The sequence below is a fragment of the Melozone crissalis genome, unplaced genomic scaffold (genome assembly GCF_028551555.1).
Source record: "Melozone crissalis strain CALT ecotype California unplaced genomic scaffold, PUWL_Pcris_2 ptg000088l_1, whole genome shotgun sequence".
Classification (NCBI taxonomy): Eukaryota; Metazoa; Chordata; class Aves; order Passeriformes; family Passerellidae; genus Melozone; species Melozone crissalis.
This window is the reverse complement of record NW_026535865.1, coordinates 4307325-4332755: the sequence shown is the minus strand read 5'-3', so window position 1 is coordinate 4332755 and position 25431 is coordinate 4307325. Positions and strand designations below refer to the sequence as shown.

Sequence of the window (25431 nt, the reverse complement as noted above, 5' to 3'; positions counted from 1 at the left end):
GAGCTGCCGGGGGTTATCAGGCGGCGACAGCCGGGCCCCCCGCCGCCCGCGCCGCAGCCCGCTGGGACAGCCGGATCAAGGCGCGCTTTGGGGGTCTCCAAGGGGCGGGGGATGGGGTAAACAGCCCCCCCAGGGGTGACCTCATTAGCACGGCCGAGCCCCGATGTTGTTGTGGCTGGGCCTGGCATGCTGCAGGCAGAGCCTCGGGATGTGGGGTCACCACGGTGTCGGTGCCAGCCTCTTGCCGCATCTGCTGTCACCTCCCTGCTGTGCTGGGGGTGAGGGACATCCACCCTGCCAGTCCCACTGGCACCAACCTGGAGGGAGATTTTGGGTGCTGTGAGGGCCTGGGTGGCAGCAGGAAAGGCCACTGAGGAGATAGATCAGTGTCACACTCTGGTCTCTGAGCCAAACCAGCCACTGTCCCAGAGCCATTCCATTTGTCTCATCCCAGAGCCACAATGGAGACATGGCACAGTCCTCCTATTACACCAGCACAGTATCCACTGCTTCCGTGCCTCAGTTTACCTGCCCCAGGGCTGGATCTTCCTCCACAGCACGGGTCCAGCAGCAGGAGAGACAGAAGAGCACATTCCCCATCCCAACTGGCTAAAGACACACAAATTAACACGGATAATCACAGACTGCTGCACTATTTCACTTATTGGCCACTATTTTCAGCCAGCGGCCGAATTCCGGGCAGTGGCGAGATGGGTGGCAGCAGGGCAGGGGGTTGGCAGGAGCACTGGTGACTCTTTAACCTTGGAGCACTTGGCCTGGCAGGGAATTTGGGGCGAGCAGTGTCGGTAATTTGATCGGCGGGAGCCGGGCGAGCGCTGGCCCCGCAATCACCGGGAAAACGCCGACGCGGTGGAAATCGGCCGCCGCTGCCCAGCGGGAGCGGGCACGGGGACACGGCTCAGAAGGAAGGACACAGCGGACAGCTGTGTGCCCCCCGCCTCTGTTCAGTGCCACCCTGGCACTCCCAGGGGACACCGGTGGGTTCCAGACCCCCAGCCAAATGACACCACTGTCCCCCTGTCCTGACAGCGCGGGGCTGCGGAGCCGGAATTCATCACACCCGCCCCGACAGCTCCCTTTGACAGGGTCTCCGGGGGGGCTGAGCAATGCCTTTTGTCTGCCCAACAATTAATTATTTCCTGGCTAATGATCAACTCCGACTTGCCAAGCAGGGAGCGGCTGCGTGGCAAACCCTCCCTCACCCCACTCTGCCCTCTCACCACAACCCCTCCCACGGCAGGGTGGGATGTTGGGGTACCCAGGGATAAGGCTGGGCTGTGAGACCCCCACCCTGCATCTCACCGTCCTTCTCACAGGCACGCTGCCCACCAAAAAGGGCGCCCCAAAAGCAGGAGGATGGTGCTGGGCAGGCAGGATGGGTCCCCTCTGGCGGTGCCAGCAGGTGGGTGCTGCTCTGTGCTGCGGCAGCAGGTGCTGGCAGCACTCTAAGTGCCACTGGCGGCAGCCCTGGAGCGCTCCAGGAGGGGATAACCGGCTGATGGGGCTGAGCTAATGGAGAAAATCCATTTAGGATCACTCGATACTCTCCCCTGGGCTTTCATTACACCTCGGGGCTCTGCAGGGCACCGGGCCCTGAGCCGGCCTCTGCCAGCCCAGATCCCATCGCTGATGGCTGGATGTCTCAGCAGAGGGACTGGAGGGATGTGAGGAGGGATGTGCATGGGAGGGAATGAGGGAAGAGATGCAGGGAGGGATGCAGGAAGGGATGAAGGAAGGGATTTGCATGGGAAGGGATGCAGGAAGGGATGCAAGAAGGGATGCGCATAGGGAGGGATGTAGAAAGAGATGCAGGAAGGGATGCAGGAAGGGATGTGCATGGCAAGTGATGCAGGAAGGGACACAGGGAGCCTTGTGCACAAAGCCTGCAGCTCTGAGCTTGTAGCTGCAGTTGTAGCTGCAGGTGACAAGAGCAACGCCAGCAATCCCTGCGAGGGACAGCGACAAACTGGGGTGCGCTGGGCCCTTGCCCCGGAGCAGCTCCCAAGGAGCCTGGCCTGGCTCAGTGCCACAGGCAGGAACAGCGACCCCCGGGGCTGCAGGCACTCAGGCCGGGCTCCCTGCAGTGGGAAAGGCGACAGAGCCATGAAAAGAAGTAAAATAATTATCGGGCGCTGGCGGCTCGGGCTCCCGCCCGGCGCGTTCTGTTTAAGGCTAGTTAATAGCCAGTGTTCTCTGGTTAGGCCTGAATGACATTTCCAGAGTTATAATAACTGAGCTATTACTCGCCGTATTGATGCATTCCCCCCGCCGGCAGCGGCTCATCCCGCGCCGTGCCGCCCGGCCGCCGAAAGCTCCTTTAGTCAATAGCACTTCTATTTTTCATTACTCCCTGGAAATGTGGCTCTTGGAAGCTCATCCGTCATTCAATTACGCCCTGGTTCAGTCCTATCATACACGTGTCATAAAGTTCCTCAGATCTGAACTGCTGTTAATTTTCTGCGCCATCCCAAGGGGATGCCCGGGACGTGCCTGGAAAGCAACCAGGCAGCCGAGGGCATGCCGGGTACGGGCGCTCCCGGGAGCGGGGGCTGCGGCACTGCCCGGGCACGGGGGGCTCCAGCAGCCCAGGGGTCACCCCAGAGCTCGGACATCATCCTTTCCCCATGGTAGAGGCAGCGGGCCTGGCGCAGCACGACCTTGGCAGCGCTGGGAATTTATTCCTTGGGTTGGTTTATTCTTTTATCAGGTGTTGGTTTAACAGGGTGAGCTCCCCCCCCTTCCCCTTTAATCCTATCGGCGTCTGTGTTCGGCACGTCCGTACCCAGAATAATCACCTGCCTGGCAGATTTGTCACTTCACCAGATGTAATCGGGGAACTTTTCTCTTTTTTTTTTCCTCTTTTTTTTTTTTTTTTTTTTTTCCTTTTTGAAACTCTCCTTATTTTCTGTTTCTTAGAAGCTGCAGCTCGCGGGCAGAGGCGGCTGCTGCAGGCAGTACCTGTTCCAGGTCACCCTCCCCAAACCCAAGGGTTTGCTGTGCTCAGAGCTGCTCTCCAGCTGGGGTTTGGCTGAGGGGAGGATGACAGGGCAGTGGCACCGAGGGTGGATGCCAAACGCTGTGCCATGATGGCTGTTCCTGCCATCCTCTGCTGGATGGGCACAAACCCTGAGCCAGAGGGGGAAAGGGGCACAGGATGAGGCTGAGGGATGTCAGTGATAGGGGATGCTGAGCCAGGTCAGGAAGATGCCAGGTCAGAGGCACACAGAGGTTGCTCACAACATCTCCCTGCACAGATGCCAAGGACCATCAGGTCCTTCAGAGCCTTAAAAACTCACGCCCAAGAGGTGATGTTGGTCCTGCTCCCCTTCACACCCCTGCAGGCACCACTCCTGCTGCCCCACCATGGACTGCCTGTGCCTCTCTCCCAGCCAGACCTTCCCTGAGGATCCCTGTCCGTGCTCTCCTGTCCAGGGCATCCTGTCCAGTCCCCTCAGCAGTGCCTGGGTGGTCTCAGCCACTCCACGTGTCCTCCCAGCAGGACAATGACCTGGTCACCGTCCTGCTCCTCCGCACTCCCACGCGCTGCTTTCCCTAAGCCGGGACGGACACACGCCCGGGTGGGACAGACACACGCCCTGGTGTTTGAGAACACCCTGTCACTTGTCAGCCCCCGGGACAGCCATGCTCCTGCCAGGCCCCTTCCTGCTCCTTGGGATTGATAAACAAACATTCCCACCAGGAGGATGAGCCAGGAACGGCCCAGCCACGAGGGGACAATCCCCGGAGTGTCAGTCATGCTGGAACAGCTTTTACCTCAGTCCTGATCGGGGAAACTGAGGCAGGGAAAGGAACTGAGGCAGGGAAAGGTCTGTGGAAGTGCAGGGTGGGATGTGTGAGCTGGGCACCCTCTGCCAGCCTGGCATTTCCCTTCTCCCCTCCCACCCCAGGCTCCCGATGCGCTCTGGGCACGGCTAATGACCGGCCTAATTGATCTCTGACGAGGCACCAGAGATCGATGCTGCCGGATCCCGCTGCAGGCTCTGTGAAAAGCCATTTCTCCTGCCCGGCCGGGCAGCACCGCCCCTCGCCCGCAGGGAAGCGCCCATCGATCGGGGCAGGGATCGATGGGGTGGGGAGGGGATGGAGGGAAAGGGGCCACCCCCGCCGAGGGGAGCATCCCCCGGCACCCAGAGGGTCCTTGTCACCATTGCAGGTGACACAGGGCACAGGCAGCAGCGAGGGAAGGGGAGAGAAGAAGAGAGAAGAAAGAAGAAAGAGGAGAGAAGGGAAGGGGAAGGGGAAGAAGAGAAGAGAAGAGAAGAGAAGAGAAGAGAAGAGAAGAGAAGAGAAGAGAAGAGAAGAGAAGAGAAGAGAAGAGAAGAGAAGAGAAGAGAAGAGAAGAGAAGAGAAGAGAAGAGAAGAGAAGAGAAGGACAAACAGAGGCACAGAGCCCAGCGGTCCCTGTGAGGTCACAGTGCCAGCAGATCCACACTGATTTCCTCGCCTGACTCTTCCCCCCTTATCCCTTCCCCTTGTGTCCCACCGGCCAAATTTGACCTGATTTGGTGACACCGGCCGGGGTCTTTACTTCTCAGTGGCCCCATCCTCCCCTCTCTTTTCACTGGGGTTTAAGCCTTTTCACTCCATCCATTCACTCCAAGGCTAATCAGATTAAAGCCCTGCCCGGGGTGCTGCCTCCCCTCGCACAGATTCACCCCCTTATCCCCCCTCCCATCGCTTCACCTCCTTTTTCCCCTGTCAGGTTTTGGCAGCCAACTCCAAGGTCCGGGCATGGCCATGCCAGGGGTCAGCGGTGGCACCAGCTGCCCTTGTGTCCCCAGGGAAGGGCACAGAGTGGGGGTCCTGGGGGTACACAAGGGGGAATAATCTTCTGGAGTGATGAGGGTGCAAGGCAGGGATGAAGAGGGTGGCAGGATGGCGATGAAGGCAGCACCAACCACAGGTCTCTAAAGCCATCCTGCTCTTTGAAGAATCCCTCCTCCTCCTCAGCCTGGCTTCACATCCCAGGTCGAGTTATAGGAGCATTTTATTTAGGAGAAATTTAGGAAAAAAAGGTACTTTTTTTTAACTTCTCCTCCTCTTTTCACCCAGAATCATGAGTGGGTGAGGGGGTGAAACCAGGACCACGGTGCCCACCCTGGAGCAATTTCCCAATAGAAAGGAACAACTCCCCACTAGAAACTTCCTGGCTTATCCCACATGCTCCAGCCCCCCAAAAAATCACCCAACACCCCCATCTTAAACCTTAACCATCGATTTCCATTCCCCTTGGCCCAGCCCTGCACACAAACGCATTCGCCACGGCAGGGATTGTATGCAAAGGCGGAGAGAGGGGGAATGAATAATTCATCTCCGCTGTCTTTCAGAATTACACTGTGGAAAAATAAATCTGAGACTACTATATACAAAAAAAAAAAAAATTAAAAAAAAAATAAAATAAAGGAGAAAGGAGTCGAGGGGAGGGGGGCATCGCTGGGTTCGCGGCCCCGCGGCCGGAGCGGGATGCGGGGATGGATGGAAATGAAAAGCGCCGGCGCGTCCGCGGCTCCTCTTGCATTGAGCGGCTCCGCATTGAGGCCCGTGCGGAAACCGCCGGAATCCCTTCCTGTGCTTTGTTCTGCGGCCCTTTCAGCGGGGGCTTACGGGGCTGGGCAGGGGGCTTTGAAGGAAGGCACTGATGCGATCGGATGGTTGAGTTCAAGGGGCGGCGAGGGGGGGCTGGAATGGGTGAGAGTGGACTGAAATGGGCGAGAGGGGCTGGAATGGGTCAGGGGGGCTGGAATGGGTCAGGGGGCTCTGCTGGGTGAGAGGGGGCTGCCCAGGGTGACTGCACTGAGGTGAGTCGGGGGGGCTGGAATGGGTCAGGGGGAACTGGAATGGGTCAGGGGGGCTGGAATGGGTGAGAGGGGCTGGAATGGGTCAGGGGGAACTGGAATGGGTCAGGGGGGCTGGAATGGGTGAGAGGGGCTGGAATGGGTCAGGGGGAACTGGAATGAGTCAGGGGGTGCTGCCTTGGTTGACTGCATTGAGGTGAGTCAGGGGGACTGGAATGGGTGAGAGGGGCTGGAATGGGTCAGGGGGTTGGAATGGGTCAGGGGGGCTGGAATGGGTCAGGGGAAGCTGGAATGGGTCAGGGGGAGCTGGAATGGGTCAGGGGGGACTGCCTTGGGTGACTGCACTGAGGTGAGTTGGGGGGGCTGGAATGGGTGAGAGGGGGCTGGAATGGGTGAGAGGGGCTGGAATGGGTCAGGGGGAACTGGAACGGGTCACAAGGGGCTGGAATGGGTCAGGGGGCTGGAATGGGTGAGATGGGGCTGGAATGGGTCAGGGGGAACTGGAATGGGTGAGAGGGGGCTGGAATGGGTCAGGGGGGCTGAAATGGGTCAGGGGGGCTGAAATGGGTCAGGGGGGCTGGAATGGGTCAGGGGGCTGGAATGGGTCAGGGGGGCTGGAATGGGTCAGGGGGCTCAGCTGGGTGAGATGGGCTCCCCTGGGTGACTGCACTGAGGTGAGCAGGGGACTGTGCTGGTGATGGAGGGGCTGCCCTACTCATGGGGCTGTGCTGAGCTGAGTCAGGGGCTGCCCTGACACCAGACCCCACCGGTCTGGGGTGCAGTGTGCCCCCCCTGACTCATCCAGAACCCCCTCATCACCACCCTGCCCGCACCTCTGCAGGAAGGAGGGATGCTCTGCCCCATCCCAGAGCGGTCCCAGCTGGGTTTAGGGCCATGCCCTGACCCCTCTTGGTGCCCAGAACACCCTGGATGGCACCAGCATCCCCCTGGCAGCTGGTGGGGGCCACGTGCTGCCGCACAAACGGGGAGGGGAGGAAGCGGGAGGCACTTTAATTTGGCTATTTAAAAATAAAGAAATAACGCAGGCTTTGAAAGCCCGGAGGGGTCCCAGCGGAGGGACCTCATCCCCCCTTCAAAGGCCGCCTCTGCTTTCTTCCCCCCGCTCACAGCACACAAAGGTGCACGAGCACTTTCGTCTCTGTGGAAAGACCTTTTTAATTGGTTCCAGGCAGAAGGTTAAAATCTCTCCCCTTCCCTGTGCGCTTGGCTAAGAGGGGAAAGGGGGGGGAAAAAGGGGGAGGAAGGGAGGAAGGGTTGTGTGGAAGCAAAACAACTCTGCCTGGTGTGAGCAGGGGGGCACCCAGGGCCAGTGCCCCCAACATGGGGTCCAGGGTCACTGAGGGTGATGGGGATCCAGGTGGGAGCAGGGGAGACCCAGGGGGGCACTAAAGGGGCTGTGCCAGGCTCTGGGGCAGGAGGTGCTCAGGGGAAAAGGGAGATGCTGGGTGTGAGGTTGTTCAGTGCTTCCATAGGAATGCAAGGTTTGAGGGTTTTAGATTCCTAAAAAAAGCAGGAGGAAATGCAGTGCCTGGGGTCTTCTCATGGGGAGGAAGCTGGGCAGAGCAGGAGGGCACCCAAGGGGCTGCTCCCACCTCTGTGTGTCTCCCCATGGCCACAGAGTACCCTGGGCACATCCCCATCCACAGCGGGGTGACCCCAGGGTGGCATCTCAGAGCATCCACCTGGAACCCAGCCCCTCACCATTCCCACTGCCATTGCCATCCCATCTCAGTGCCTCTGCCATCCTCCTGGTCCTGCCATCCTCCCAGGCCTGCCATGCTTCCAACATTTCCATCCTGATATTCCTGCCATCCTCCCAGCACTGCCATCCTCCCAAATCTCACTATCATCCCAGCGCTGCCATCCTCCCAAATCTCATCATCCTCCCAAATCCTGCCATCCTCCCAAATTTTGCTGTTCTCCCAGCACTGCCATCCTCCCAAATTTTGCCATCCTCCAGCACTACCATCCTCCAGCACTGCCATCCTCCCAAATCTTGCCACCCTCCCAGCACTACTATCCCTATCCCTGTCATCCTATCACAATCCTCCATCCTCCACCCCAATACTGCCATCCTTTTGGTCCCGCCATCCTCCCAGCCCTGCCATCCTCCCAAATTTTGCCATCCTCCCAGCACTGCTATCCCCCTATTCCTATCATCCTATCCCAATCCTCCACCCTAAAACTGCCATCCTCTTGTTCCTGCCATCCTCCCAAATCTTGCCATCCTCTTGTTCCTGCCATCCTCCTAAATCTTGCCATCCTCTTGTTCCTGCCATCCTCCCAGCCCTGCCATCCAGCCAGCAACTTGGGTTTCCTTTCACGGAAGGGGGAGCTGAGAAAAACGCATCAATTATTGAGCCGGGGCGGCGAGCGCGCCGCGTCCCCCTTGCTGATGCCGCTCAGGTAGAGCCGCGCGAGCCGCAGTCAGACACCTCTAACACGATTAAGCTGCAGGGCTCTGCCAGCGCGCTTCAAGGTCAACTTCTCTGAGGCTGACAAAAGGCACGGCGGGCAGCGGCTCCCCCCGCCCCCGCCCGGGGTGGCAGCACGCTGGGGACGGGCACGGGCGGCACCCAGGGGTGGCAGAGGGATGTGGGGAGTGTCAGGGCAGGGTGGCGGGGGTGCCACGGGGATGGGGAGGCTGTGGTGGGGGTCCTGCTGGGATGGGGAGGCAGTGGTGGGGCTCCCAGTGGGATGGGGAGGCTGTGGTGGGGTTCCCACTGGGATCAGAGTGCAGTGATGGGGTTCCTGCTGGGATCAGGGTACAGTGGTGGGGTTCCTGCTGGGATGGGGATGCAGTGATGGGGTTCCTGCTGGGATCAGGGTGCAGTGGTGGGGCTCCTGCCAGGATGGGGATGCAGTGCCCAGGCTCCCAGAGGGAGGGGAGGCAGTGCTGGGGTCCCTGCTGGGATGGGGAGGCAGTGGCCAGGCTCAAAGTGGGATGGGGATGCAGTGCCTGAGCTCCCAGTGGGATGGGGATGCAGTGGTGGGGCTCCTGCTGGGATGGGGATGCAATGATGGGGTCCCTGCTGGGATCAGAGTGCAGTGGTGGAGTTCCTGCTGGGATGGGGAGGCAGTGCTGGGGTTCCTGCTGGAATGGGGATGCAGTGCCCAGGCTCCCAGTGGGATGGGGATACAGTAGTGGGGTCCTCACTGGGATCATAGTGCAGTGGTGGGGTTCCTGCCAGGATGGGGATGCAGTGCCCGGGCTCACAGTGGGACGGGGATGCAGTGGTAGAACTCCTGCTGGGATCAGAGTGCAGTGGTGGGGTTCCTGCTGGGATGGGGAGGCAGTGCCCAAGCTCTCAGTGGGATGGGGATGCAGTGCTGGGGTTCCCACTGGGATCAGGGTACAGTGGTGGGATTCCTGCCAGGATGGGGATGCAGTGGCTGGGCTCCCAGTGGGATGGGGATGCAATGGTAGAACTCCTGCTAGGATCAGAGTACAGTGCTGGAGCTCCGGCTGGCATGAGGATGCCATGCTGCGGCTCCCACTAGGAATGGGATTTGGCATGGAGCCCCCAAGCCCAGGGCAGGGACCCGCTGTGTCCCCCTGCAGCAAAGCCACCCCTGTCATTCTGTGAGGCAGGAGTGGGTCCAGCCCTGCTGGCTGCACGTGGAGCAGGAATTGGATCCAGATGTTTCCCCCAGCGGCCGGAAACCGCTTCCCCCATCCCGGCAGTTCCTTCCACTGCCCCACAGGCCTTGGTGGGGACCAGCCCTGCCCAGCATGGAGTGGTGACAACAGGGCTGGGGTCCACCCTGGCCTGGCACAGGCAGCAGAGGGACCAGGCAGCTCAGGAGGGGACAGGGTGGCAATGCCAGCTCTGCCATGGTGCTCCTGCACTTGATATTTGGGTACTCACAGTGACAGGACCCCCACACTCCACCCCCTGCTCATCCTCATCCTGCTCATTCCCTTCCAAAACCACCCTGCTCTCATGGCGAAGGAGGGACAGCCACCCCAACCACACTCCACAATAACTCCCTGCAGGAGAACAGGGACAGGTGCCCACCAGGATGGGTGATCTCTGGGTTGGGCACTCACCATGCCAGTCAGAAGGCAACAAAGCCATAAAAAAACCCCAAACCTCAGCAAGGGAGGACCCAGCTCCAATATCTGGGTGCACATAGGTTGGGGAAGGGCTGACAGGCGGCTCCAACAATGGGGTGCATGTCACAGGTCACCCCCAACACCATTCCTGAGAGGTCCCCCAAAGGACACCACACCCCCAGGTCCCTGTCACCACCTCAGGACATCTCCTGCTTTGGGGAGGGTTCCCAGGGCAGTGGGATGGAGATGCACCTTTCTGACCCTGCCACAAGAGTGAGGAAAACCACTAAAAAAACCTCCAAAACCCATCTGAGAAGCCAGTACCCAAATTCCTCCCCTCTCCCATTATTTAAAGCCCATCCAGCTCCCAAGTCCTCGAGGATGCAAGAATCTCAATTACCATTAAAAGAATGCGTTCCTGCTCCTCCATTACGGAGAAAAGCATGAAAACCCAACCCCTGGGAATTCCACAACTCTAGAAAGAAGAAAAATAAAATATTCATGTAATTTAGATTATTTAAAACGTGGCACTTGGTAAACCAGACTCTGCACTGGAGGGAACTGGGGGTGCTCCCACCTTGCAGAAGGCCAGGACTGGGGCTGGAAAACCCAGTTGTGCCCACACAGATCCTGGTGCCACCCTGGGCACCCCACGCCCAGGATCTGGTGTTAAATGGGTTTTTAAACACCTCTGAGCATGTGGGATGCTGCAGAAGGACAGCAGGTTATTTTTATCGGTGCATTAGTTCCAGTTTAATTGCCGGGATGTCATTAAGGCACGGAGCAGGGTCCAGGCATGGGGACACTGACACCAGTGTGTCCTGTCCCAAACCCTGTGGACTGAGAGCATCCATGTGCCTCTCCTCCCACCAACAGAGCTTGGTGACAATCAGGGACAGGAACCATTGACCAGGGACAGGGACACGAGCCACCAACCAGGCTGGACATTCCTGGATTATCCCCTCCCTGCCCAAACGCTCCTTCTCCTCCAGCTCCACCCAGCAGCTCCAGAGAAGAGGATTGTGGCTCCCTCCAGACCTCCCTCCTCCTCTTCCTCCCTCCATGGCAGGTCCCAATTCCCTCCAGTGCTCCGCAACTGGGAATTCTGCTGTTGTCCCTGGTTCTCCATCGTGTCCCACCAGCCCATCCCACCTGGGACCATCCTCCCTCCTGCTCCCTCCACCAGCCCCTCTCGAAATCCCCACATCTCCAACAGGGCCAAACACCCCTGGTTTGTGCCAGAGCCAGAGGCTGGGATCTCTCGGGTCACCCAGAGCTGGGATGCACACTCAGCTCCCAACAGGAAACTTCCCATTGGTGCTGACCAAGACCTTCCCAGCACTGGAGCTGAGCTAATCCCGGGTTTCACACCCCAAAAGGCTGGGGAATGGCACTGCCATCGAGGGGACCCTCTGCTGTCCCTGTCTGCTCTGTGCTCAGGAGAGCACAGGGGAGCAGAGCCACTGCTGAGAAACCACCCTGGAGGAAAGCAAAGCTGCCCATAAATAATGGCACATGGAAATGGGGACACTGGAACTGGCCTCATGTCACAGCCAGGTGTGATCCCAACAGCTTCTTTCCATTGGAAAAGCCAGGATTGTGCTGCCAATGGCTGCCCAGAGCTTTGGATCATGCCCAGCACAGTGTCCCCAACCCACCAGGGACTGGCAGCCCCCCAGCCAGGCCCCCAAAATGCCAGATGGGATCAGACACAGGACATGAGATTTGCTGGGGGTGGTTTCCCAGCAGATTGAGGTTGCCAGAGGTGCCCAAACAGGCAGGGCAGGGATGGGCAGTGTCACAGGAGGTGACAATGGCTTATTCCCAAAATAGGAATGGCTCCTAGCAGGGAAAGCCTGGCCAAGGAGCATCAGCCCCAGATGGACACAGAGCTGCACCCCACGCTCTGTGACACCCCTGTACCAGTGCCCCTGCACCACTTCAGCACTGGGGAGGTGACACCTGGCAGGGACAGGGCCACGTGGCTCCTGCAGAGCCCTGTGACGTTCTCGGGTGGGTTTGCTTTATAGGGTCAGGGAGGAAGGAACCGGCGCGGAGATATTTAAGTGGCGTTTCGCCATCGGAAAAAATTAGAGTCACAATATTAATTAATCCTCAAAGCACTTTACGAACATTAACTAATTAAGCCTCCCAACCCCTCTGCGAGGTGGGAAAGGTATCATTGTCCTCGTTTCACAGCTGCAGAAAACCAAGAGTGTGGAGGTGACGTGACTCGCCCAAGGTCACTGCGAGCCTGGCAAAGGTGGGAACAGGTTCCCAAAATCTGCACCTCGCTCCTCAGCAGGGCAGGACCCAGCAGTGCTGAGCATGCTGAGCACCCTGGAGCCCAGGAATGCTGGATTCCAGCATCCCCAGCCAGGTCCCAGCATCCTCATCCCCGTCCCAGCATCCTGATCCCCACCCAGGGCAGGGCGGAGAGGGACAAACCAGGACCTGTATCCCCAAAGGGACATCCTGGGGGAAAATCCCACCAGATCCAGGGGCAGGGAGTAAAAACAGAAACCACGGAGGGGTTTTATGGAAAGCCCCACCGACCCTGCGTGGTTTAAAAGCGATTAGAGCCCTGCCTGGGTTATCAACCAGCGTCTCAATCCCGCGGCATCGATCCGGATAATAGCCGGCAATTGTTCAGATACAATATCATAAAGTCACTTTAACTACAGCCATAAAGCTTCCCCCGCCTGCAGCACCGCTGGGCTCCCCACGTCGTGCTGGGGACAGGCACCAGCAGCACGTGCTCAGGGCTGAGGATGCTGGGGGGACCCCTCCAGGACCCCCTGAATAAGGACAGGATCCTCAGGGATCGCCCCTCATTTCCACTGTTAGGAGCGGAGGGAACGTGGAGCCTCCCAGGGCTCCCCTTGGGAATCTGCAGTGCTGGGGTTAGGGAGCTCCAATGCAGCTGCTGAGATCTGATGTTTCAAGTTTTAATCCGTGGGATTGATGGGAATTGGGAGAAATGGGGGGGTTCTCCCAAATGTCCCTATAGAGCAGCCCGGATCCCCCTGCTCCCCTGGTTTGTCATTGTCTCCAATACACGGAAATCCTGGCTGGGCAGTGCTGGAATCTGCCTCCTTCACCTCCTTCCCACCACCAGCCCCCCATCCCAGGGTGCTCCCAGTTTGTGCTCCCTGCCCTGCGTCCCCAGGAGCGTCACTGGAGAGCAGAGCTCTGGAGGACACCGCTGGAGAACCCAGACTCCTCACCCGCCGCCTCCTCACCCAGCGCTTCCCACTGCTTAATGAGCACAAAATATTTCCATGTTGCCAATTACTTGGTTCGTTTGTGCTGCTGCGGGCAGCGCTGGCGCAGGGAAAATCCCCCCCGGAGCTGGCCTGGCCCCCAGGGAGCAGGGAGAGCCCTGGCTGGGTCTCCCCAGGGCTGAGCATCCTCATCCTCACCACGCACCCCGAGACCCCCGAGCCCCGGGGTCACCATCATCAGCAGCCTCCTATCAACGTTCTTGCATCCCCAGTGACATTCCTATGGCCCCAGTGTGACACAGTAGAAAAGGAATTCCTTGCTTTAAACAAACTTTTGAGGGACTTAGAAAAGGCTTTAGAACCCCTTTTTCAGTTGTTCCCCAGCAGATAATTTGGGTCCAATCTGTTGGTGCCACTGTCCAGCAGGGAGAAAATCCCGAACAACACCAGAGATTTGGGTCCATCCCTGCTCCCATCACATCTCCAGACAGGATTCCCAACTGGAGCCCTGTCCCCTGGCCAGAATTGCTGCTGTGACCATCACCACAAAACCATTCCAGCAGGTCGATCCTGAGAGCAGCGTTCCTCCCACCTGCACCCATAAATCCTCCCTCCAACTGGAGCAAGGAAGTGATTTATAAGGTGGAATAAAAATCACAACGTTTAAGGAAAAAATATTAAAAAGTCACAAAAATCCATCCAGCTGGATTCCCCTCCCATGGGAATGGGGTCTCAGTGACACCGGGATTTTGGGGCAGCGAGGGACACGCTGGGAAGAGCCGGAATTAATTGGGCTCTGGCGCTGCCAAACCACCTGGATGTGGGATGCACACCGAAATCAGCCACAGATGTGAGCCACCGTGTGCCCACACAGATCCCAAACCAGTGTGGAAAGAGCTGGGGGGCTCCAGTCCCTCCTCATGGAGCCCTGGGCTCTGTGGACACGAACAAGGGACTTCACTGCCGACATCTCAATTTCTGCTCCCGTCTGAAATTTCCACATCCAGCCCCGGAGCGGGCGGACGCGGTGTGCAGCAGAACATGGTGCTGTGAGAGCCACGTCCTTCTCCATCTCTCAATCACTCCACCAACATTAATTCCCTAATTTAGCCCCTGGCAGCAATCCTCACCTTACCCACAGAGAAACTGAGGCTGGGGGAGGGAGAAGCCATTTGTCTCCGAATAACGAGCTGGAAGCCGGATCCAGGATCACCCCCAGCTTGCAGGACGAGAGTCCCTGCTCCCGATCCAAAGCTTTCTATCACAAAAGACAACATTATGATTTATGATTATCATTGCTCAGCTTTTGAAATGGAGTCCAGGTTCTCCTGGAGTCCAGATCCTGGCTGTGACACCGGGCCCTGGACATTCCCGCACTGCCGACACTCCGCATCCCAATGTCGGGAAGAGCTGAGGAACAATGGAAAACTGCAGATGGTGGCAGGATGAGACAGCGGTTGGGTGCTGGAACTGAGGTCCACTGACCCCAGGAGCCATCACAGACAGGGGAAAGCTGGGAATGCCAGGAAGAGCAGGCAGGGAAAGCCGGGAGCTGGTCCGAGCTGAAGGTCACCGGCGGCAATGAGCGTTAGGAAAGCCGGCACTGGTTGGGCTGGACGCTGCCTCCAGAGCACACATCCTGCAAAAGCAATCCCCGTCCCCAAACCTGCTTCCAACTCCACCAATTTAGCCTTAAATCCCACCTCAAAGGGTCAGGAGCAATGCCAGGGCCGTGGTGGGGCACTGATCCTGCTGTTCCACAGGACTCGGCACCCGCGCGGCTCTGGCCGAACCGATCCCCGCAATCCTGCGGTGATCCAGCGGAGACGTGGATGGAACTCAGAGCCAGGAGCCATTTCTATTCCAGACAAGCTCAGATTCTCTGTTGGAAACTACACAGGAGCACCATTTTGACCGGCATTTACAGCCGGGACAGGTGCCAGAATTCCCGTGTGCCAGTGCCGTAGCCGACGGCGGATCTCCAACAATGGGACGGTCACCGGGACAGTCACGGCATGGCCACGGCTCCATCCCGAGCCCCTCAGCCAGAGCAGCAGATTCTCCCAACCACCCAGCACCAAAGATCTTAAAAAAGCCAAGGAGAAAGCCTGGAGCATTCCCAAGATTGACACCAAGCCCTGGAGCATGAGGCTGCTCTTGAAGGAAGAACCTTGCAAGGTTCAGGAAAACAGTGATTTCCCAAATAAAGGATTTTGCAGCAAACCCAGCCCTCACCCAAACCCCCCAGCAGCAGCATGGAGAGGGGATGGGGGAGAGTCCTCACCCTAAAATGGGGATCCCAGGAGCTCACCCAGGGATGAGAGAGCGGCCGGACACACAAACAGAGGGAATTCCAGTTACAGGGTTTGTACAGGTTTTTTAAAATGCAGAAAAATGCTGGAAAGGCAGGAAAAAGCGGAATGGGAAAATTGAAACATCCAAACACCAGGAGGGAGGGAAATGCTCCTGCAAAAGAGAATCTTTTCCCAGTAGCAGCTCTCCTACCTCCCACCCCACTCTCCTGGATGCCCTGCTCGGTCGGTGCTGAGAATTGGGCGAAATTTGGAGAAAACTCGTTTGGAAGGGTCGGCACATCAGCCCTGGCTCAGGCAGCTCCAGCGCAGTGTTGGGTAAAAATAAAACACAATTTGTGGGCACAATGTAAGAAGAAGGGGTCGGCGAGCAAACCAGGAAGGTTTGTGGAATTCCAGCGGAAAGATTGTTCCAAATTCCTGGATTTGGAAAAAGCTGATATTCCTGAGGTGAAGAACGGCTGACAAAAGGTCCTTTAGATTTTGAGGGAAAAGGGAAAACAACCGCTGTTGTGTTGTACAAAAGCACCAACCATTCCAAAATAACCTTGGAATAAAAACGCCCATCCCAGCACAGGGTGGAAACGGACAGACGGACACGGCCCAGGCGGCTCCGCCAACCCAACCCGGCAGCGCTGGGGCTGTGCCAGCATCTCCCGACCCTTCGGAAGCCGGGTACCCCCGGCCCTCCCTGCCGTCCCGGGGGGCTCTGCCCCGCGTTTTTCCACTCAATTTCCTCCCCGCGTCGGCAGGAGATAAATCCCTCTGCTGAGGCAGGCGGCCGGAACGGCAAAGCCAGCGGTGCCAAGTTTAATAAGCAACCCTGATCGAGAATCCAGATAATAATTGGGATTATCGAGCTGGCTGGGAAAGAGCTTCCTCAGCTCCTGACGGCACCCGCGCCCGGCACCCGGGTGACAATGACACCCGCGGGGTCCCCAGTGGGGCTGGGACGTTGATGGGAGACTGGGATGCTCCTGAGGAGCAGCAGAAGCCCGTCCATCACTGAATATTAAAATAAAATCAAAATAATACACCTCTTTTTGAGTGCTCCACGCGCTGCCAGAACCTGCGGCACAAGGGAGCCCCCAAAACTCCATGGGAAGAGCCTGGGGGTCCCAGCTCCATCCCCACCTCTGCAGGAGCTCCCCTGCATCCTGATTTTTGTGGGGGACACACGGAGCCAGCACCGTCCCAGCGCCTGCGGAGAAGCTGAGCCGCTGAAATAATCCTGTCGCGGTTGAATTTTGTGCAGGGCACGAGGTCCAGGGGCTTTCTTTCCTCAGTGGAAACAGGATTGGAAAAGGGAAGAATTGGGATTTTTCGAGTTCTCTACAGGGTCAGGCTGATTTTATTTTACTGCAAATATAAATAGGGTTTTTGATAAATAATAATAATAAAAAAAAAGACAGTCTAAATAAAACCCCCTTGGAAGACATGGCACGGAATTTGGAATCCTGGCAGGAATTGCTGTAGCCGGGCTGAGTGCTCTGGAATATTTGTATTTGCTGTCTAAACACTTTATCTCTTTCCCAGCACATGGGTGAGTTTTGCTCCCGTGTAATGTTCAAGGAAAAATAAACCGAGACGGATAATTCCTCCTCTTCTGCAGATAGAAAAAGAAAAATCCGACAAAACTTGGTTGCACTGGGGGGAAACAGCAAAATATTTCCAGGGAAATTCGGCCGAACGCCAAGGAAATAGATGGAGGAGGAAATTGGGATGTGGCAGGAGGAGGAAGCTGGGGATGGAATGGGGATTCCCCATTCCCAGCCATTAAAAACCCCCATAACCATTTATTCCCCTTTTTTCCCAAAAAGTCAGCGGCGCTGGGAATTGGAGCCGAGAGAGGTTTGGCACAAAAGATCCGAAATCCAGAGTTGGATTCCTGGGGGATTTTGGTGCTGGCGGAGAAGGAGTTGAAACAAAAAGTCCATTCCTGGAGTCGAACAAAAAAAAGGTATTGAGGGATGGTGTAAAACTCTGCGGATCTGGGAACGCTTCGGCAGCACAGTGGGAGTACCGGGGTGGGAATACTGGTGGTAGGAATATCAGTGGTGGGAATACTGGTGGTGGGAATACTGGTGGTGGGAATATCAGTGGTGGGAATACCAGTTTTGGCATCCACAGGGAGCTGTGGCTCCAGGTCCAGCACTAGGATGGTTTTTAGTGGGATCGACCTGGCACGGGCAGCTCCAGCATTTGCACGGACACACACGTGTGCTTGGTGGTTCACAGCTGCAGGAAAACAGGAAAATCCCACAAAACAAGGCTGGAGAAGCCGGAAACATCAAGCAAAAAGAGGAAAATTGGGAGGTCGGGAAGAGGTGATGAGCTGAGGGAGCGTAGGGATGGATCCCACAGGGTCCCACCGTGTCATAAGTTTATCCCATGGGATCCCACCCCAGCACAGGGGTATCCCAAAGGATCCCACCACAGCACAGCCCCACCAGGACATGGTTCAGCCCTGTGGCTGTTCCTCTCCAGCAGCAGCATCACTCCCTGCTCTGCTGGGCCTTGGGAAGAAAAATGGGAAGAGGGGAAAAATTTAAAAGTGGAAGAATTTAAAAAAAAAAATAGTCTAAATCCCTGTTTCTGAATCCCTCTCATGTTGTTTCAAAATGAAGGATGTGCCCTAAAGGTGACACACCTGTCCCATACAGAGCTGGTGTCTCACCAAGGGAAATGCCGGGAATGCTCCCAGGCTCCGAGCACCACCCTGCCTGGCCAAAATCCACAAAGCTTTGATTTCTCCACGGCTTTGGGGCTCAACAAGAAAATTTTGGCAAAACCACTTCCCAGCCGCCCTTTAGGCTGAAGCCTCGGGCTGGCAGCTCCATGGCTGTGGATCTGCCCATCACCAGCCCCATTCACACCGTCCGGGACAGCACAGCTGAAAGCATTGGAGTGACCCCGATGGTGACCCCAGCCCTGCCCTCACCCCCTCCCAGCACAGCCCACTCACAACACCCCCCCACAGCCCCCGCTCCGCTCTTTTGAGCCGGGAGCCTCATTAGGAGGTAATTAGCTGCGGAACAATGGGAAGCTCTTTAGCAGCCCAGGCACAGCGGCAGCAACAAGCCAAGGGGGGAAAGAGGGAGGAGAAATAAATAAATAACAACACTGTGACCACCCGGGAACAAGCCAGGACGGAGCAGGGACACGGGCTCCATCCGCCTTCCCTGCTCTCAGCTTTGTCCCTTCCCGCTTTTCCTGCCGGGATCAAACCAACCCTGGTGCATCCCACACCCCATGGGCGCCATTTGCCCGGCCAGCCAGTGGGAACAGCCACGGGGTCCCCAAATCCACAATGGGGCAAAGAGTTTGGGAGCACAGATACCCCTAAACACAGCCCTGGCTTTGGGGAGGGCTTCAAAAATGCCTCTGGAATTCATCTGGAAAAGGCCAAAGTGGCCAGCGGCTAATCCCAACACTCTGAAGAATCATGGAATCACTTGGATTGAGAAAGAGCTCCAAAATCTTGATTCCCAGCCATAATCCAGCCTGAACCCTTCGAGCACAGTGCTTCTCCCTGTATTTGCAGAGGCCAAACAGGGCCTGGTCCTGTTTTTGGGATGGATCTCCAAGCAGAGGGAAGCAACCATTGGGATGAGCATTGAGTCATGGCACAGGGGGAAAAGGAATTGAAACAGCTCATAGGGGCTGCAGGTAACAGTGCTCCGAGCTGCCTGCCTTCCATAAATCCCATTAAATCCAAGGGAGCGGGGCAGGATCTCTGCCCCAAGTGGGGAAAACCAGCTCGGATCAGAACGGAGCCTCAGAAATCACGATTAATATCTAACACAAAAGAACCGAAATTGTCACCATCAGGAACGAGGAGCTATTTAAGGAACAATTGCTGCAATTTTCCAGCCAACCCAGCAGCTGAACCTTGTCAGGCACAGGCAGGTATGGCTCCAGCCAGCTCCTGATGTGGCACTGGGATGGACACAGCCAGACAGCCCTGGAGCCAGGTAAACCCACGGCCAGGCACATCCTGGAGCCCCCAGGTAGGAATTCCAGGGAAATGTCACACAGGGGTGGCACAGCACTGCCAGGCAGGGGAATTTTTGGCATTTGGATTATTTGTGTGTGCAAAGTGTATTTATGTGGGAGGGGGCTGGGGTGAATGAACACCCACATATGTAAATAAATCGATAATTTCTATAATAGATATAAATATATTTGTATGTAAATATATATAAAAATCAATATATATATATATATATATATAAATGTAAATATAAATGTGCCTTTCTTTATACAGCAGCACTTTCAAAGCTTTCCATGGTACCCCAGGGCATCTCTCACCCCATGGACCGTTCCCACTGCCAACCCTCTGTGTGTACCCCAGGATACCCCAGGATCCAGGGGGGATTTTGGGGGGATCCAGGGGGGATTTTGGGGGGATTTTGGGGGGATTCTGACCCTCCAGCAGCTCCACACACCCCCAGCCCATCCTCACATTAGGATGCGGCGCATGGCCGGCATTTGGATACCAAATGTGCAACCAGCAGGGAATGTAATTGCGGTCCCTGGAAAGGGACAGGCGGAGACGGCGACGGGCACGGAGAGAGAATCCTGTCAGCAATGCCGGCCCGCTGGTGTCTGCTCTCCATTAACCACTCGCCGCAGCCCTGGGCTGGTGAGGAATTGCTAACACGGCTTAACGGGCTGGAAAAGAGGGGTGGGAAGGGCTGGGAGTGATCTCGGCACAAAGGGAGAGCAGAAGGAGGAAAAACTCAAAGAGCAGGAATTGCACAGGACGAGGCAGAGAGCTGGCACACCCAAACACCCAGCACTGCTCTGGCACCCCGAGAGGGGACTGGGGCTGATGGTGACACAGGAACAACCTGAGTGCCAGGGTTAAAATTCACATTAAAATCAGTCCAAGGGGAAATAGGGCAAAATCCACATTAAAATCAGTCCAAGGGGGAAACAGGGCAAAATTCACAATAAAATCGCTCCAAGGGAGAAACAGGGCAAAATTCACATTAAAATCAGTCCAAGGAGGAAATAGGGCAAAATCCACATTAAAATTACTCAAAGCGGGAAACAGGGCAAAATTCACAATAAAATCACTCCAAGGGGGGAACAGGGCAAAATTCACATTAAAATCAGTCCAAGGGAGAAATGGGGCAAAATTCACATTAAAATCATGCCAAGGGAGAAATGGGGCAAAATTCACATTAAAATCATGCCAAGGGAGAAATGGGGCAAAATTCACATTAAAATCGCTCCAAGGGAGAAACAGGGCAAAATTCACATTAAAATCACTCCAAGGAGGAAACAGGGCATGTTTCTGATGTGGGCCTCAGTATGATGTCCATGGGAGCAGGGAGGGGAGACACAGAGAACTGGGGACGCCAAAATTCCCAGCCAAAGCCAGGACAGAGAGGTTTTGGGATCCAGCCCACAATCCAACATGGACACATGGGTGGGATCACCCAAGCTGAGCCCTCTCGCTCGGTCACCCTTCTGCAGCACCAAATTCCCACGGAAAAAACAGATGCGGCATCATCTCCACTCCCTTGATGGAGAAGTGGGACATGCAGCCTGGCCACAGCCCCTTGTGACACACAGGTGGGCAAGTTGGCCCTGGCTTCGTGGTCAGTGGGTCACGGCCATGGTTCTCCTGGCCATGGCCACCACGCTCCAGCCTCTTGGACAAAGCACCAGCGACTGGCAAGCGCCAGGGCTGCAGCTCCAGGAGATGGGAATGCAGGAAAAAGGGGCACAAAATGCAATAGGATTGGCAACATGATCTAAATCCCCTCTCCAAGGTGTGCCCCGCTCACCTCAACCCCACCACCCCTGTGGCAGAGGCACCTTTCCCCCCAAAAGTCCCGCTCTGCCATCACCCCGAGCATCACCTGGCTCGGTAAATCCCCCTGCCAGAAACCATTTCTCCGGTTCTCGATCCCAGGATTGGGGAGTGCAGAGGAGCAGAACAGAAATCCCAGCTGTGCTCACAAACCACGCCAAAAAATAATACAGAAATCAGCAAAAGAGGCGTTCGGAGGCAGCGCCGTGACCTCGGCGCTGAACCAGGCCACGGGCACGATCGCGCCCGGTCCCGGGGATCCGTGCTGTGCACAGAGGGAGGAGAAGCCCCGTCACCCTGCACGTTCCTGCCGTGGATCCAGGCACACGGCAGTGACCACGGGGTTGCTGCAGGAACACCGACCAGCGTTCGGGAATGACGATTCCCTGCCCGTCACCCGGCAGAGCGGGGCACGGCAACAAATCCCAAACCCTTCGTGCTTCCTTGGCCTCCCAGGGGTTTCCAGCACAGCCATGGGTCATGATCACAGGCCTGGGGACTTTCTGAGGACAGGTCACTGCATCCCACAGACCCTTTCCCCCATAGCACGGAGGTTTTGCCATATCCCTGACTTTTTGTCGCGCGGCGCCGCGCGCCGAGATATCCACCCTAAACCCGCTGTGGTGGGGGGGAAAATGGGGGTTCAAAACTGGACACCCCAACCCGCTGGTGATGCTGGACACTCCAGCACACCCAAATCGAGCCGGTTGGCTCCCATGGAAAATCCACCCTGGAATGCTACGGGTGAGCGGCTCCTGCACCAGAAAACACGGAGGGAAGAGCCCTGGGTGTTGTGCCAGACCCCTGCCCACAGTGCCAGTCCAGGGAGGAGCCCCAAGGTCCCATCCATGGGCACATCACCCTGGGCACAACCAATGGATCCACCCATGGCCGGCCCAGCCATGGCCAACAGATCCACGCCCGGGGAGCGACCATCGGCAGCACCCGTACGTGCCACGGAGCAAAAACCCACACTTCCACGTGGCAACAAAACTGCCCATTATTATATAATTCTGCCTTCATCATCCTTCATTTTTATTCCTGGATAACCTAGGAGTTCCAGCCAGCCAAACGTTTTCCCAGCGCATCCTCACAAAACCATTTAAAAATAAAAATAAACCTTGTAAATCCACAGCGAGTGGTTAAATCTCTCCCCAGAACAGGGAAATTGCAGCATCCCGAGGTACCACTTATTTTTAATTTAGCCCCAATTATGAAATATAGAATTATTCTAATCTGGGCAAATCATATCGACCATGAGATTTATTCCTGTCTTTTATAAAATATAGATTGCTGCGTAAACCTGAAGAAAAATATTTAGCGGCAGAGAAGGTCTGTGGGTTCAAACAGGACATTTTAACCTTGGGTCTTTTCCCCCTTTTTTTTTTAAACCCCTTTTTATTTCCCCCTTACTAAATGAGATATTGGCGGGGGGAGAAAAGAATGAAAACAAGCGACCAGAAAACACAGAAATACATTTTTCCTTCATTTTTAAGAATGAGGCGGTCTTGTAGTAACTCCAGAGGAAAAAAAAAATAAACCCACCGCTGGGTTCAAAAAGGGAATAAGCAGGAAACTCAATGGCAATTTCAATCTTTGCAACCCCTAATAAATTGCCTCGAATTCCGAGAGCCGAAGGCGCAGGCGGGGAGCGCTGGCGACACGGGGCGCTCCCACATTGGGGAAATTTGGGTCACATCCCGGAGCCAGGCGCTGCGGACGTGCCTGCTGAACCCACCAGCCATTGTCTGCTCTTCCCTCCCAGCCCCTCGCTCTTCCCTCCACTCCATTTTTTATTTCCCCCCCCCCCCGCCCCGTCCTCGAAAATATTTTCCCTGCCAACAGCCGATTTAGAAATGTATAAATATATATATATATGGGATAATGATCCACCGTGGATTTTTCCAGGAGAAATTCTCGGCGGCTTCTACGAGGGGGCGAAGGGGATGGAGGCGACGCCGTCAGCGGTGCTGGGTCCCGGGACGCCCCTCACCACTGTCCAAGGGGTTAGTTTTGGCTGTTGGCACCACCATCAGAACCCTTGGGTGCCAAATCCCATCCCCAGGAACCCCTGAGTGCCAAATCCAAAACGTCAGAACCTTTGGGCGCCAAATCCCAGCCATTGGAAGCTTTGGGTGCCAAAATCCCAGCCACCGCCCCAACCACCCTCATCTCCACGATGCCAGAGTTGGACCTGGGGGGACACCTCACACACGGCTGGCATTTGGAAGAACAAAAACCACAAAGCGTGGGAGCACCAGGAGCTAAAAAAATCAAAAAACTTCGCAATGGGCAAAGAAAAAAAAAGAAAAAAAAAATTAGGAAAAAAAAAAAAATAATTCCCTGGCTCTTACAATCCCCCACAAAAATGTGAGGGAGATAATAAAATCCATATGCACCGCAGGCGGCCCGCGACGCAGGCACCACCGCCAAGGAACCACCAGCAAGGCACAAAGGGACGGGCTGGCCCCAGTTTTGGGGAGGACAGAGGGGCACGGATGGGTCCCCCAAAAGGGACGTGCGGAGGTTGGGTGGACACCGAGTGCTGCTGAGGGCTCCCAGCCCTGCGCACGTCCCAGCGCCGAAATGGAACTTTACCCAGCTGCGCTGGTGACACCGAGGGAGAGAAGGTGGCACCGAGGGTCCCCTCATGGATGGCAGCAGGGGATGAGGCAGCTGGAGGAGCTGCCCCACATCCCTGGCAGCTCTGGGGATGAGGACCAGGCCACGCCGTGCCCCACAAGGCCACTGTCACACAGGGATTGAGGGGGACAAAGAACTCTGCTTGACCCAGAAAACAGGACAGCCCAAAACCAGGGGCCACAGAGGCTGCACCCACCAAGCTCATCCCTCACCACTCACTGACACTGCCAGGCTTGGGAGAACTTTGAGGAATTTTGGGGGAAATGGGGATTTGGTGGCTGGTGTTTGTTCTGACAGGAATCCCCACAAACGGGCCCGTTCAGACCCCAAAGAGTGTCCCCATCAGGGAGGGTTTGGGGGGTCCCGAGGGTCCCAACCACCTGAGCGTTCCCAGAGCAGAATTCCTCCGGCTTCCAACTCACCAGCAGTTTTGGGTTCCTCAAAATCACGAACAAAGAAACACGACAGAAACAAAACTCTTGCCCCCAAAGAAAAAAAAAAACACTTGGTGGGGAAAAAAAAAAACACACAGAAAAATCGAAATTCCAACTGGAGTCAGGAAACGAAGCCAACTGTGGGGATTGCGCTCCCAGGATGGGAACGACCCGGGAGCAGCAGGGCCGGCCATCCCCAGCCCCGCACGCCCCGTGCCCCCCTCGGGCCCGTTTTGCCATTTTCCCCCCAGATCGTTCTTCCCCACTCCCCCGCAGCCGCACCCGCCGCTTTGGGCGGATTTCGGGGTTTTTCTCGCAGAACCTTCATCCCCGGAGAGGGACCGGGGGTGGCGGGAGGAGGAACTTGAACTTCCCCGAAGTTGGGCGCGGAGGGGCCGGGGGGGCCGAGCCGCAGCCGCCGCCGCCCCCGGGAACGCGCCCCGCGCCCCGCGATGCTCCCGGCGCTGCCGCAGCCCCCGGGGACGCTTCGCCCGGGGCCCCGCGGGAACTTTCGGGGGAGGGAGCCCCGGGGACCACCCCCCTCCCCGGGGCCGCCCAGCCCGTTCACCGGACCCCACCGGGGGCTCGAGGGGGACCCGAGCGGCCACGGGCGGCAGCGGCCGCTGTCACCGGGCGCTCAGAGGGTGTGTGTACGGGGGGAAAACACCGAGTGGAAGTCGGGCGCCGAGGCCGCCCCCGCCGCCCCCCCGCCTCACCTGGGATTGCTCCGGTTCCAGTAGACGGCGAAGCGGTCCGAGATAACTTTCCCGGTCTCGTCGGTCCAGACGCAGACGCCGAGGAGCGCGGCGAGCAGCGCGGCCGCCCCGCAGCGCACCATCGTCCCGGCGGGCGGCGGGCGCGGCTCCGGCCGCTTCAGGGGGCGGCGGGGCCCTGGGGCCGGCCGGGGACGGCGGGCGGGCGGCGGGCGGCGGCGGCGGCGGGCGGGCGCCCAGCCCTCACCATCGCCCGCGGCCCCGGGCGCCGTCAGCGGGGGGACTCGGGGGCGGCCGCGGTGCGGCGGCGCCGGGGCAGCCGCATCCCGCGCTCGGGCGGCGGGGACCGGCCCGGTTCCCGCGGCG

The 25431-nt window shown here is 57.2% G+C and overlaps 1 protein-coding gene across 1 annotated transcript in view; it reads right to left on the bottom strand.

Moving 5' to 3' along the window:
* EFNA2 (ephrin A2) overlaps positions 1–25190 on the bottom strand; it is a 39623-nt gene extending 14433 nt beyond the window's left edge. The window contains exon 1 of the mRNA XM_054291057.1: positions 25069–25190. Within this exon, the coding sequence (XP_054147032.1) occupies positions 25069–25190 (122 nt within the window). The remainder of the gene's footprint in view (positions 1–25068) is intronic.
* Positions 25191–25431: the final 241 nt, after the last annotated feature.